Here is a 15,229-nt window from a genome sequence, read left to right on the forward strand (position 1 = left end):
GCGCTGGAAACTGGCTAAGACCGTTGGGCCTCACAACTTCAGAGACACAAATCCATCATTATTGACCTTTTCACTCAGGTGTCCCTGATGATCTTTTAAAGAACCACAGAGTTCCTTCCCTGAACACAGTTTGTGATTTTCTTTTTTCTTTTACTCACTGACTGGTCACAGGTCCCACCTCACCCCTGCCCCAATAACATGATGGGTTGAAACCCATCTATCGCCTAAGATTAAAAAAACCTGGTATTGCTCCCTGTGGATGTGTGGCAGCAAGAAGGGCCTGAAGGCCAAATGGCTCTAATTGCCTGAGACAGAAGAGTTTTTAACCAGCTCACACGTCCTGTTGTGCCTTATTGCTGTTAAATATATGGCCTCATGTTACAAAGGCTGTCAGCATCTTTTATGACCATCTCAGTTCCTCCCTTCTGACCATTACTGTTCTCCCATCATACCTGTGCAACTGTCGCACCTAAATTGCACAGCCATAACTCATCATCTAGTTTCCCCCCCCCCAGTCTCCTACTGCCGCCTCCCAGTAAATCAGGCAGGCTTCCTGTCATATCTTCAGGAGTCAAGCAGCTAATGCGTGTGCGCGGTTAATATTCTACACTGCAGGCTAACAACGGCCTGCTTCTTTGTGGGGAAACAAAAGCATTCAGAATTCCAGCATGAGGTATCTCTGTCTGGACCAGCTGCACAGCAGGGATAACGCATTTAAGGAGCTGTTTTGTTTTATTTAAGGTGCTCTTTTCAAAATCAGTATGCATTGCCTAGAAAGTATGTTCGAATGCATGAGAAAGGGATAAACACCAGACCTTTAAAACACATTCAAAGCACACACCCAAGAATCCTGGGAACTGTAATTTGTCCTCCACAAACCTGCAACTCTTCGCACCCTTAACAAACTGCAGTTCCCAGAATTCTTGGGGTGTGGGTATGTGCTTTGAATGCCCTTTAAAAGGTCTGGTGTTTACACAGCCTGTGTGATGAGTGTAGGAAAACTATGCTCCTGGCAGGTTGATTTATTTCTGATGTAACAACTGCATGACGACAAGTCTACCTTTTTGTGCAGCACATGGGAGAGACGAAGGAATGAATGAAACAAGACAAACACACATCGTGCATTCGTGCTACTTAAATAGCATCACTGTGTGGCAGGCCTCTGGCATTAATTTCTCATGCACAAGATATGCCATGAGAGAGTAATCGGTTTGTGAAAACATGGGGCAAGATACTCACTAGGCAGGTAATAATGTTTCCATTGCTTAAACCTTAATTAGCCAATCCAAGTTACTTGAGGTTTAAGAAAGCCCTGTGTTTGTTTGTTTTATGTTGGGTACCTAAATAAAGATAGGGACGCTGTGGGTTAAACCACAGAGCCTAGGACTTGCCGATCAGAAGGTTGGCGGTTCAAATCCCTGCGACGGGGTGAGCTCCCTTGTTCGGTCCCTGCTCCTGCCAACCTAGCAGTTCGAAAGCATGTCAAAGTGCAAGTAGATAAATAGGTACTGCTCCGGCAAGAAGGTAAACGGCGTTTCCATGCACTGCTCTGGTTTGCCAGAAGCGGCTTAGTCATGCTGGCCACATGACCTGGAAGCTGTACGCCAGCTCCCTCAGCCAATAAAGTGAGATGAGTGCTGCAACCCCAGAGTCGGCCACGACTGGACCTAATGGTCAGGGGTCCCTTTATAAAGAGGGAGGCCTTGTGGGTTGGAGGTTTCCATGTCCAGGAGATAGATTAGCTGCCTGTTCTGGATGGGATGGCACTCTCTTTGAAGGAGGAGCAGGTGTTCACTTTTGGGGTATTCCTTGATCCATCTTTGTCACTAGAGTCCCAGTTGACCTCTGTGCTCTGAAGTGACTTTTACCAGGTTCAGGTGGTTTGCCAGCTGCAACCTTTCCTGAACGGTGACAGCCTGACCACAGCGGCCCATGCATTGGCACTGCCTGAAGGCTTGATAGCTGTGCTTTATGTGGGGATTACCCTTTTATCTGGTCCACAGTTGTGCAGACTGCTCACAGGACCAGATTACTGGCAATATGTTACCCCACCACTAAGAGAGCTGCCATGTTCAAGGGACTTCTGTTAATTCATAATGTCTTAAACAACTTGGGGTCAAAGTCCCTTAAGGACTGTCTAGCTTCTTATGTTTTATGGATATCTTTGTTGATTTTGCTTTTATCTGTTGTATTCTGTCTTGTTATATTTTTAATGGAAATGCAACTTACAGATGTGTAAAAATAAGTAAGCCCACTTGCCCTAATGGGAGCGGCAGGTTGGCAATGCCTCCTTTCACTGGGACCTGACGGAAACCAGGACTGACAGGGTTTTCACTTCCGGTGGGCAAGCGTTGGCTCCCTTCGCCAGCTTGGAAATCTGGCTCCTGTTAAATTGGTCAATGGCAGACAGGCTTGAAGAGCAGGTGCCCCCAGGAGGAAATAGGCTTTCCTAAGGTCCACTCCCAGGGTATTTAAGTCTTCCTGTCCTAACTCCCGGCACCTGGTTCCTAGAGACAGTATGGGAAGAAGAACCTCCATGTGGTTGTTACCTCTGAGATGGCTGGCTATATAGTTTGAGGTTCTAGGCCTCTATTCTGCTTTATATAAAAATAAGCAGTTAGGTTTGTCTCGTAAGAGAAGCAGTGCCTGCTTTTACTGGAACACCTTTGAATGTCTTTTGCAACATCTTTGTTATCTTCGCATTGTTCCACAGTTAAGATCGGAAATTGAGACTGGAAACAAATTAAAGTTGCTCTGGAAAGTGCAATGAACATTGATGGAACTGCACTGCAGCAAAACTTTTAACAGCAACATTGACTACCACCTGATTAAATGACCAAGGAGTCCTAAGAGTTTTAGCTGAGTAATCCATTAACCCTGCCTAAATAGGCACATGAGAAAGCAGTTCAAAAACAAACCAAAATCAAACCCCCCCTATATTCTTTTGTTGTGATGTGTGAATTCAACATGTCACATCAGGTATTGTCTTTGAACAGGCAGTTCCTGTTTTCACACGGAATGAAAGCCTTTTTGAAAATGTCAGTTTTGTATTAAGGATTGCTAAAAATAACTTAAGATGGCTATAAATCCACTTCCCCGTTGATTGGGGGGAAGGGGTAGTTTGTTAGCCTTTCAGAATGTTTTTGATCCGTTAACAAAACTAATGAATTGACTAAATGTGGCAGTAGCACTATATGCTAATAACAATAATGAAAATGAATGAAAATAAGTTGAATGCCGAATTAAGCATGTATGCTGATATGGGAGGGAGAGAGAAGGAAACTGGCAACAGGCCAGCTTCTCCACCCAATTAACTGCACAGAGCGAGGAAGGCCGAGAATTGGAATAACTCCCTCTCCCCACATGGGAAATCGGTTGTGTGTGTGGAGGCACACACAACTTGCACTCATGCCTGCCCCTACCGCCAGCACTCCTTCCTCAGCCCTGATTCCCCCAGGCAGAGGTGCTCAGCACCAGCTGGCCTGGGGAACCCCACTGCTGAGAATTTGTGAAATGGTGAGAACGGTTTTCATTCTAAGCTGGTCACCTTCTTTCTTTGCAGCATCATCGATTCTGAAAAGAGAGAAGCGGAAGAGGACGAAGAATGTTCATTTTAACTGTGTTACCGTGTACTACTTCACAAGGAGGCAAGGGTTCACGAGCGTCCCCAGCCAGGGAGGAAGCACCCTGGGCATGTCCACACGTCACAACAGTGTGCGCCAGTACACACTGGGGGAATTTGCGATGGAGCAAGAGAGGCTTCACCGAGAGATGTTGAGAGAGCATCTCAGGGAGGAGAAACTGAATTCTTTAAAGCTCAAGGTAAGGACAAGGCCAGCGAACCGCATTGCCTCTCTACCGTGTGGGCAAGAAGCAGGAAACAGAGGAATTGCCGCACTTACATCCTTGGCAAGATTGCGTCTCCGCTTCTAACATGGCTGCATGTCAGTTGCCCCAAGGAAGCTGGCATCTTCCCCGTTTCCCACATTAACTCATCAGATTTGTAATAGGCTTCCACCTGAGCTCTTTAAGGCGGCAGCTTCCTTCCTGCTATGCAGATACGATGGCAATTCATTTCCCCCCATCAAAGTTCTCGCTTTGATCAAAATTTAAATATGGTTAGCCAAATTGCTTAGTGCGGATTGTTCTGCACAAGAGATTTTGGCTGGTTATTTTAAGAAAGCGCTGCTTTGTGTTAGGAATCTGGGTAATGTGGGATGAGGCTGCCGGATAAAATATTGGAACCCATTTTATATGTGTTCTGTATGGTATCTACTTGCAGGAGACTCTGACTGAAGCATGTCCTGCACCAATCTGTTTATGTGTTCCTTCTCATGCCCAGTCAGAGCTTACAGGTACTGGACACACCTGGCGTTCAGAGAGATGATGCTACTGACTGTCTCTGCAAAATTTTGTGTCTCATATTGTTTGTCTGGGACTTGAGCAATCTCTTATTTTTTTATGGTCCCAGGCTACTGGCAAATACACACACATGAAGACAAGTCACCATACATGGCCGGTGGGCCATAGTGGACTCGCACCGTCTGCTTAAGTGCCACAGAGGCACTCCAGATTGAGCAGGTGGTTGCAGCAGTATTTAAAGCACTCAGTTTGGCTGATTTGAAAGCAGATCACATCCAGTTCAGAGTCAAAACTTACTGCAAATTCGTCCCTCAACTCTGTCCTTGTGAAGGGGAGTGGGCAAAGCAGACCACATCCCACATGTCTTGGGATCGCGCTGGCAGTGTTAGGAACAAAGCAGACGAGAAATAGGTTGTTACAAGATGATGGTGGCAGTGGTGATATGTACACGGCTTCCCATCAATGCTCTAGGCGGCTTCAAAAGCAAAACTGACACTATACAAAATTAAAAAATACAAAAGGAAATAATTAGCACAGATGAAAATAACAACTTAAAAACCTTCGTTCTAGTGAAGATGGAGAAAAACAGGTTTTATGCAGCTCTGCTTAAAACAAACAAATGAGTAAGAGTAGAAAATGTATTTTGGTGGAGAACCTGGAGCCCTCCAAATGTCATTGGGCTCCAAGCAGCATCAGTCCCAGCCAGAATGGTGAGCTGCTAAGGGTGATGGAGTCCAGCAACATTTGCCCACCCCACTCATTATTTAAAACCACATTTGAAACAGGAAAGGCCTATTGTTGATTTTTAAAGCACATAGTGCACAGTCCCTGGTCAGCTGCAGGTTGTTTGAGAGCTCCTCCTGCTGGCCACTTGGAAAGAGAGCAGCACATTGGTTCATCTTTGTGTCAAAAATATTTTTACATGTTCCAAAGAAGTACATGGTGCTGTCTGTGAGACAAGGGTCTCAGAGCGAGCTGTACAGTAGAAGTAGATGCTGTTGCACAGCTTTGTTGTTCTGTTTAGTCTGTGGCTTTGCAGAATCAAAGAAGCTATGGCAGAGCATGCAGTTACATGTGGGACCTGCAATAAACGTTTGCAGTATGAAGTGCTCCTGTTATGGACATTCCATCTCCACCTCTCATCAACAGTCAGTCAGCATTCCATGCCCACTGAGCATGCTCTGTCTTCACTGGGTTCTTTTTCAGGGTTCCCTTCCTACTTAGTGGTTTTCTTTTTCTAAAGATTAGTAGAATTTCTGCAAACCTTGGGGTTCTCAAGAGTACTCCTGTGTGCAGATGGTGTTGTTTTGCCTACTATCTCTGAGGTCTCAGGCTATGTAGGGCTGAATACAAATATGTAGCAGAAGGTGTATTAATATGCAGTCTTAATATTTTTTGGGGGAGGGGTTCCTATGCAGATTAGTTTAAATTTGCATAGGAAAATTTTCTGTTGCTGTAGAGCAGCTGTAGGGAGCCTCCAGTCACAGGCAAAATTATGCCTGTCAATTTGGCCTCCAAGGTTGTTGCCCACAAAGCATGCCCACTTGTCCCACAACCAATGTCGCACACAATGGCAGGTGTGGGGCAGCTGCGAACGTGGCCTCAAAGGGACAATCGGCAGCCTAAAGTTTATTTGCAAGTGGGGGTCCCTATCACACTGACAGGAAGCCACACTGGGCTTGTCTGCACTAGACAGTTCCTGGTGGGAGAACTCCCTAGCGCAGCTTGGAGGGCTTATTTGCTCAGTTCCAAAGCAGTTTGCATTCAAGCCACTTTCTCAAATGAAGGACGAAAACTCCGCTCCCAGGGGCACAAAACTGAGCATGCTCCATTGCAGCCACACTCCCAGCGCCAATCAGTTGTACCTGCCGACCAGCTACCAGTGGTTACATCGATGCTCTTGGATTGAAAGGCGATTGTCAAAATTGGCCTGTGAAGGGTTGGGGAATTAAGGACCTTTACCACCAGACAGATCCAATTTAACATGCTTATTTTGCTTGTATTCCGTAAACAAAGCTTTGAACCTGCTAAGCTTCCCTAACGTCATATTTGCAATTGGCATCCGTTCCTTGCTACAAAGGAACTCGTGAAGCAGGAACATTTTCTGCCCCACATCACTGATTTCTTCATTCGTGGCACAATTCAGGTCTCAGAGGACCTTTGCAGTATGTCATAGATAAGGCAAAACAAGATGGCTACTGCTGCAGTAGCAAAGCTGGAGATTAACATTAGGTTGAGGATCAGTTCCATTAGAATGGAAGGTTTCTGAAAGTGTAGCCTTATTGGAGTTCACTGATTGGGTCTGCATTGCTCCGGGACAGGAGGAAGGAAGTCAAATGACACCGAGGTTGGTTCAAAGAAAGAGTTTATTCTGCTCTCCGGATAGCAGAAGGCACTTGTGTGGTGAGTCCACAGCAGGTCCAAAGAAATCAGAGATTACATGCAGTATATATATCCTCCAGGCACCCTCTCCCTCCTTCCCCAGGAATCCAACCACGTCAGCCTATGTACGCAGGTTCACATCACATATGTTCTTGCTCTGGTATTCTTAACCATAAAAGGGTATTCCTTCCTGTACTTCTGACCATAAAAGGATCTTCCTCTTCCTACTCTTATCTTGGAGGAAGAGGTCGTCATCTCTGAGAACACGCTCTGGCGTTGTTCCCGGACTTTTGTGCGTCTTTTGTGGTCAGGACATAAGATAAGGCACAGACGTGTCTTCTCTGTTCTACTGGTACAGGAAGGGTCATCCCTTGCCGTGACTAATAAAGGAGAGAGTTTGTTTATACAGCTGTGTCCTTGTTATGCATTTGCTCAACAGCTCAAGTTTTATGCATTTTAGAGTGCTCTCTTGGAGAAACAAGAAAGGGGGGGGGTTGAGTCAATTTTAAACTGACTGCACAGAAACCCATTCCTTCAAAAGTAAAGTGCCCTGCCACTTAAATTGTTGCCAATACTCCCATGTGCCTTTCTTTTCCCTCTTTTGCATGACAAATTTGATGCTTTCCATCATGGATTGTCTGTAGCCTCACCTAGGAAAAGTGGCTGGTACTAGGAGTTAGGGATGCTAAAAGCTGCTGCCAGTTCAGATAGATAATACTGGGGTAGAAGGATGAATGGCCTCACACTATATAGGGCAGTGCCATACATAACAGTAAGCAGTACTGGAACAAGCCAGCCCACTTCCATGCCAGGAGCTCCTTAGTTGAAAGCAGTGCTTTTCCCCCCTAAAAAAAGGTTTAGGCATACTCTCATTTTCCTACTCATATTGAAATACTGCCCCTCAATGAGGCCAAACTTAGATTCATAACATGTTTAGGGGTATGTGTCCCCCCCCCCGAAAAAAGCACTGGTTGAAAGCCATGTTCATATAGCCTTTCATGATAAAAACAGGGTTTGTTGCCCTTGTTAACTGTTTTCAAGCTGAGAATGGCTCTTCTTCTCAATGAATCCCCCCCACGCTCTTTCATGGCTCTGTGTTGCAGATGACTAAGAACGGCACCGTGGAGTCTGAGGAAGCAAACACTTTGACACTGGACGACATTTCCGATGATGATATAGATCTAGATAACACAGAAGTAGACGAGTACTTCTTTCTACAGCCTCTGCCAACAAAAAAGCGAAGGGCACTCCTGAGAGCCTCCGGGGTCAAGAAGATTGACGTAGAAGAAAAACATGAGCTGCGAGCCATTCGCCTGTCAAGGGAGGACTGCGGCTGTGACTGTCGAGTCTTTTGTGACCCAGAAACGTGTACCTGCAGCCTTGCAGGCATAAAATGCCAGGTGAGAACTGAACTCAGGTACAGTCTTAAAGGGGCCGGGGGAAAGTATAATTACAGGTATTTGGTTTTTTTAAAACCCAGTGGCATCCTCCCCCCACCATTCAAATATTCCTAATGTATTTTTCATACTTCCCCTAGTGGTAGGAAATTCTAGGAGTCTCTTTATAATGCCTATCTCAGTATGCAACAGCAACTACGCTGTTGGGAGGCCAGGTGAGTAGCAGCACCCACCTATCCATTTGCTACAGGGGAGCAGCGTAAATAAGGTTCTCATAAGTCATGGCTTCTGATAATGAGTCCTAAGCCTGGTTAAGCGTAACCATGGTTGACAGCTATGGTAACATAACAGTTGAGATCATTTGGGTCCAGCAGAGTGGGGACGGGGGACTCATGCTCTAGAAAAGAGTATGAAACCCCCACAGACAAATCTTGATAGCTTTTCTATTAGCAAGCAATCAGCAGTTTTACATTTACATTGCCCTTGGTGTCCTTTAAGGGATGCGGGTGGCGCTGTGGGATAAACCAGAGCCTAGGACTTGCCGATCAGAAGTTTGGCAGTTCGAATCCCCACAACGGGGTGAGCTCCCATTGCTCAGTCCCTGCTCCTGCCAACCTAGCAGTTCGAAAGCACCTCAAAGTGCAAGTAGATAAATATGTACCGCTCTGGCGGGAAGGTAAACGGTGTTTCCGTGCGCTGCTCTGGTTTGCCAGAAGTGGCTTAGTCATGCTGGCCACGTGACCCAGAAGCTGTATGCCGGCTCCCTCGGCCAATAAAGCAAGATGAGCGCCGCAACACCAGAGTCAGTCATGACTGGACCCTAATGGTCAGGGGTTCCTTTACCTTTGGTGTCTTTTATGGAGCAACCAATTTTGAGATTCTTCCTTTCCAATATCCCCCCGCTCTGGATTTATTTTCACAAGATGCAATATTCTGGACTGGGCATTTTAAAATTAATGTAAATCATTTATTTTCTGTATCACCCCTTTGACCATATATCTGGGGCAGCTTTCCTGAATATAGCTCCTGGCTTTTACTGCCAATTTCTAGCTTGGCAAGGTTCTGCACTATAGAGTTCCTCCTTCCCAGACCCTTAGTTAATCCATGGTCTCTTTCCTAAAGGTGGATCGTATGTCTTTCCCATGTGGTTGCACTAAAGAAGGATGTAGCAATACGGCAGGTAGAATTGAATTTAACCCTATCCGCGTTCGGACTCACTTTTTGCACACTATAATGAAACTTGAATTGGAGAAGAGCAGAGAGCAGCAAGTCTCTGCGCTGAACGGTTGCCACGGCGAGATAAGCGCTCACAGCAGCTCTATGGGCCCTGCAGCCCACCCGCTAGAATATTCCGTCCCGGATAACTTTGAGATTGAGGCAGAATCTCGGGCTGGTGTGATGCACTTGCAGTCGGCCGATGACTTGGACTGCCCAGGGGAAGAGGAGGAGGAAGAGGAGGAGGAAGACGCTAGCAGCTTTTGTAGTGGGGTTACAGATTCCAGCACCCAGAGTTTAGCACCCAGTGAAACAGATGAAGATGAGGAAGAGGAAGAGGATGACGACGAGGATGATGACGAGGAAAAGGTGGATGACTTTGTGGAAGGCTTGGGTGCTCATGGCGACATGGTGCAAGCTCTTCCTTCGGTCCTCTGCTACTCCGACAGCACTGCCATGCACGAGAGTCACTCCAAGGCTTCCTCCTACTATGGCAACTCCTCAGCGCTTTATTACCAAATAGAGAACCACAGCCCTGGCGCTCCTAGCCAGATGCGTGAGGCTTACTCTGAAAGGGATACAGTTAAGAATGGTAATCTTTCTCTGGTGCCTTATAATCCAGCTTCAGAACAGTTTGTGGACTACACACGGCAATCAGAGGAAAGTTATAGCGGCTCGCTTTATCCTCCTTCAAACCCGTCTGTCATAGTTTGCTGCTCGTCTTCGGAGAGCGACGGCACCGTTCCGTGTAGTAGCCTATACGCTGAGCATAGGCCAAGACACTCCCAAGTGGACTTTCCCTCATACTTGAAAAGTCCTTCTCAAGATGGATTTGTTTCTGCTTTGAATGGCGGCACTCACCTCCCAGAGCATCCCGCTGAGAATTCGCTCAGCCTCTCAGAAAAGAGCAGACTGCATGAAGAGTGTATCAAATCGCCTGTCATGGAAACGGTACCTGTTTAAATTATTTTAGGACGGAATCCCTATATTTAACTGCACTCTATTTTAATTCCCTGGAACCAATCTCTCCCCCCTCTTAGCAATAGAGGTAAGGGGACAAGACTGTGGTTAGTGTTTTGAATATTTCTTCTGGTTTAGGCCATTGCACAAAAGCAGTTCATGTAAAAAGTTAAAATTTAAAAATGGGGGGGGGAATCAAATGGTCTTTTGATAGAAAATACCTAGATTAAATAATAATAAAAAATAGTCGCCTACCTGTTAAACTACGTGAAGCTGGCCTATCGAGACTCAAAGCTTCCCTTTGTATTATCAGACCAGTACAAGATAATGAAAATTTTACTTTGGAAACTTCATGTTTAGAGTACAAAATTGTCACACATATTTGAAGAGATGGTGACTTTTTAAATGTAGATGTGATTACTGTACAAAAAAACTGCCCCTGAATTGTTTGGTAATGTATATTTTATTTATTGTAGCTTAGTACTCATGTCTTGATAAAAATATGAACAGCATGTTCTTTGGAGCTGAACATTTGAGCAGCACAGCACAGCCACTTCAAATTTCATAAGGAAAATTATATAAATATTTTGTAACCACATCTGAAGCTGACATTGAATTATGTTCTTTGAAGTGCCCTAGCCTCCAGTCATACTTGTAAGCTAGGGGGCAGTCCAGGAAGTACCACTGCTAGGCATGATTCGCTCGTTTCAGCAACACGTGTGGGGCATTCCTGTTCCATCTCTATAAAATGAATGAAGGGTGTGCACAAGCTCCGCCTTCTGAACTGCACTCATAGGCATCTATAATTGCTAGGAAGGTGAAATATAGGACAATCCTCTGGTTTTTGGTTTTAACTGGCACCAACATCCCTTGAAAATAAAGGAAGCTGGGCACAAGTCACCAAAAGTTAGTTGTGACTGGTTCACGCGTTTATTTTCTTTTGGGCATTTCATTTGTTGCTCAGTTTTCTACCCAAAAGCTACGTAAGGAAATGAACACTACTAAATACATGCAGAATCTAGTTGCTCTTCACATCTTCCTGCGCTCCACTTCCCAGAGGCACAGGTGTGCTTTTTGCCATTGGACCTATGATGTAACATATATTATCATAGTAGTACAACCACGGCTTCTTTAGTAGTATGTACAATGGGCACAGGACCTCCAGTGACACCCCACCCCCCCACCCAAAAATAAACCCCCAGAGAGACTTTAATTTCTTACATTTTTTAGTTTTATAGGTTGGAGCACATGGTTCTCCCCTTACCCATTTTATTCTCTCAGTAATCCTGGAAGGTATTTTAAAGACAGGCACCTAGTCGATTTTGTGACTGAGTTGGGAGTTGCCCACTCTAACCACTACACAACGCCACCCTTGCTCTGCATTAGCCCCATGCACACAGACTCCCCATTACCTACAGTGGCCACATGAACATGCCAGATTGTCACTGTTTTGGGGTGGGATTCAATCACACACCTGGGTGCACAGTCGTAATTGTTGACAGGTTTCATGCAACAACCCACCCTCCAAACATCAGCCCTTTTTGCAGTAAGGAAAGTGTGGGATAACACTGTTACCTAACCTCTGCACAAGCGTATCAGAATGAATGTTTATTTAAAAAGCCATTGCTTTCTAATCTCCCCGCAAACAAATCAGGATGAATGCTCAAATTAACAGGCCATCTGGATTGCTATGGTTAATAGAAAACTAGCCTGATGAACCAGTGAAATCAATGGGACCTCATCTTCAATTCTTTCAGTAGAATTTAGTTGCAACTACCTTTCGGTGCATTGTGTGCCTCATGTTCACGTTCAGGATGAAAACTCTGGCTCTTTGTTGCCCTGCAAATATACAGCTAACTAATGCACTTTAGGGCCTCCCCTTACTTGTGGAGGCTATGGAAAGTCTTCAAGGTATGCTAGATGGCAGGTTTTTTAATTTTTTAATTTTATTTTACTTTTAAATCATATAGGCAAAAATTAGGGGGGGAATGATCCATGTTTTCTCTAGCCAATTTCTGAATATATGAGTAAGTCACTGGTAAGAGTAGTCTTTGTGTTGAGAAAGCAACTGCATTGTAAATAGAAGACAGACAGGGTTCTAGGGGCATTGAGCTATTCACTCCAGTGTGACTTATTTCACCTATAGTACTGTAGCAATATTTTAAAGGCCTGATCCAAAAGGAGGTTGAAATCAACAGGAATATGTCCGCAGTTGCTGGTGTTCAGTTAAAGGACTCAAGCCTTTGCACTCCTCATTGTTTTTTTGCTATTTATGCTCCAGCCAAGGCTACTGTGGACTCTGCCTTCTCCATTTACTTCTGTGGAGGAAGCGGGTGTGTGTATGCAAAGAAATGGGAGTCTGGAGACGTTAACTCCGCTGAAGTGAACTGGGGATCCTTGCAGGCAGCATAGCACTGTGTGCACATCACAGAAATCCCTAATCAGGTGGCTGCTAATAGAAAAGATTGTTTTTAAGATTTCTTATTCAATAGTGAGAACAATGCCTATGAGTGTAACCTGGGACTACAAAACTCCAACATCTGTCTTTCCCACTTAACAGCCAAGTCAAGAGTTTTACCATATCCACAGATAATATAAAACTCTACTTTTTGGAAAAGGGCAATAGGGCAATTTAATAAGGCCATCCACACATAATCCTTTCATCTACAGGGGCACTTTTAAATTTAAAGCCTTGAGCACCGCCTGTCTAAAAAATACATCACTTCCTGTTCTGTTTGGATAATTCAGTTCTTTTAAAAAGGGACTTGAGGAAGCACCTTTGTGCGCCGGGTGAACACAAACCCTTACTGGACAAACACTGTGATAAAAGAATCAGCTGAACTTACTGCTACAGTATTTTAAGTTTAAGTAACATTTAAAATTGATATCCATATCAATTTTCGATCAAGATTATACCTATCATGTAGAAATACCCTTTGCAGCCATGCACACATTTTGTTCCCTGCTGTAGACTTCAAGGTACTGTCTTAAATCAGCCTTTCTAAATTGGCTGTAAATGTTTGCCTTTAAGCACTTGCTCCTGGGGCGGGTGACATGGCCCTTCTGTCAATCAGCTCATGCTCCAAGGGGGCAAACACCATAGTTGTATGAAGCATCAAGCTTCTTTAATAGTTTTATTCACCATTTTACCAACCTGCATAATTCAAGCAGCCGGATCAACGTCTGCCACACAGCAAGGCCCAGAGTCACTTGGATGTTAGCAAGGAGTCAAACTTCCTTCCCATGTGAAGCTCTCTCACATTCTACAGCACCACAGATTTGTTCAAATCTCCACCCGCCCCCAAAAATCCAATTTCTTTTTGCCATATGGAGCACAATACACGGGAGATGGTGGAATGAACTCCCGTGGCTCACACAAGTGCTGTACTTCCTGTATTGTTAGCCCTTGGTTTGATATCTGTGAGCCTTACGTGCCAAATGGCTTGTTGTGACTAAATGACAAATAACAGTGAATGTGTTTTGTACAAGTTTTGCATGTTCTGCTTTAGTTTTCGTGATGGCTCTCTAGGCCATACAGATAATGAAGATGATCTTGCTGAGTTTACATGCATTGATGCCCATTAGTTTTAGGTACCAGTCAGCAAGTTGGAACACAGCATTCCCATTGGAAACAGACATTGTTGTACCTATTTCTGTCTAATAACAAATCACCCCGCACATTAATTTTAGCAGGCCAGAAGGAAAACAACTGAGAGCACTTTCCTGGCCAATTAAGTCTCACTTGCATGTTGTGTTATTGATCTTTAAAGATGGGCAGAGCAGATTGATTTGGCTCCAGGATTTTTTATTTTATTTTTTTTACAGCCAGGAGTGTTCTTTCCTGAAGTCTTCCAGTCTGCCTGCTGTTCTCAGTTACTGTAATCCAGTGCATCCCAAAGTCACCAAAAGGTTTTATTTTTTTTACCCCAGACACCAGATAGAGCGCATGGAGAAATAGCCTCTACTGAAATGATTGCAAGGATACAATCATGCCATAGAATACAAGGCTTTTCTACATCAAGCTCCATGCACAGATGGATGAAACGTGAGATAGAACAACCATGCTGGATCCAATTTTTCTTCACATAGCATCCTTCTGGGAATGGGGCCCAATGTGAAAGGGACAGAATGCTCTTACTGGATCAAGATAACTTGGTTTACATTATAAGGGAATGCTCTAAAATTTTCAGGAAATTCCCAATGTGCTAGATAAATTTATTTTTGTCCTCAAGTAATTATTTCCCTTTCCCCTCTCCCCATTAATTTCCACAGGAAAATAGAACCATGTTTAAAACATGACAACAAGGATGTGGGATAATATGGAACACAACACAGAAGTTTGCAACTAACCTAAACTGATTTAATCTTGTTCAACACAAGTAGATGAATCCTAGTAGGAATGGGAGATGCACAAATCCTGTAGCACAGTCAAGTGCTCTCTGTTCATATAGATGCATATCCTGATCAAAATAGATAATGCAACTATCGAAGATTATGTTTATACATATCCCTATTTGCTAGAGAATGTAATACCAAGGAAGAGGGAGTAAGGTGCCAAATATTACATTAGCAAGCAGGAGGGCTTCCCTGCAAGACTGAAAGCTTAGTTTCATAGTAAGGAATATACATAGTTCCGAAATATGTATGCTGCAGCTCTTAGGATCACCTGCCAACACCTGAGCAACACTGTGTCCCCTGCTGCTAGTGTAAAGGACTAGCATGCCTCAACCTGTTAAGTCTTTTAGGAATGAGCATAGGGTCCAGCCCCAACTCTTGTAAGTTGCTATGGAAGACAATGCCATCAGTAATAACTGAAAAAGGGGGGGTATGGAAAGGGGAACAGAACCAATATGGTCTACTTACTACCTGCAAAGGACCATGCCTCATCTACAGCAGTGCAAGCTACTCCTTGA

General features: G+C 44.4%; 1 protein-coding gene across 4 annotated transcripts in view; it reads left to right on the top strand.

Moving 5' to 3' along the window:
- CSRNP3 (cysteine and serine rich nuclear protein 3) overlaps positions 1-15,229 on the top strand; it is a 93,182-nt gene that overhangs the window by 76,189 nt on the left and 1,764 nt on the right. For 2 of the 4 annotated variants that reach the window (XM_083496452.1, XM_083496454.1), the window contains 3 exons: positions 3,563-3,822; positions 7,848-8,144; positions 9,264-10,307. In XM_083496452.1, the coding sequence (XP_083352578.1) occupies positions 3,563-3,822; positions 7,848-8,144; positions 9,264-10,307 (1,601 nt within the window). Of the gene's footprint in view, positions 1-3,562; positions 3,823-7,847; positions 8,145-9,263; positions 11,498-15,229 lie in introns of those variants that run through there. The other 2 variants (XM_083496453.1, XM_083496455.1) reach the window with 1 other exon arrangement.

Source organism: Podarcis liolepis (assembly GCF_965112155.1).
Source record: "Podarcis liolepis genome assembly, chromosome: 1".
Lineage (NCBI taxonomy): Eukaryota > Metazoa > Chordata > Lepidosauria > Squamata > Lacertidae > Podarcis > Podarcis liolepis.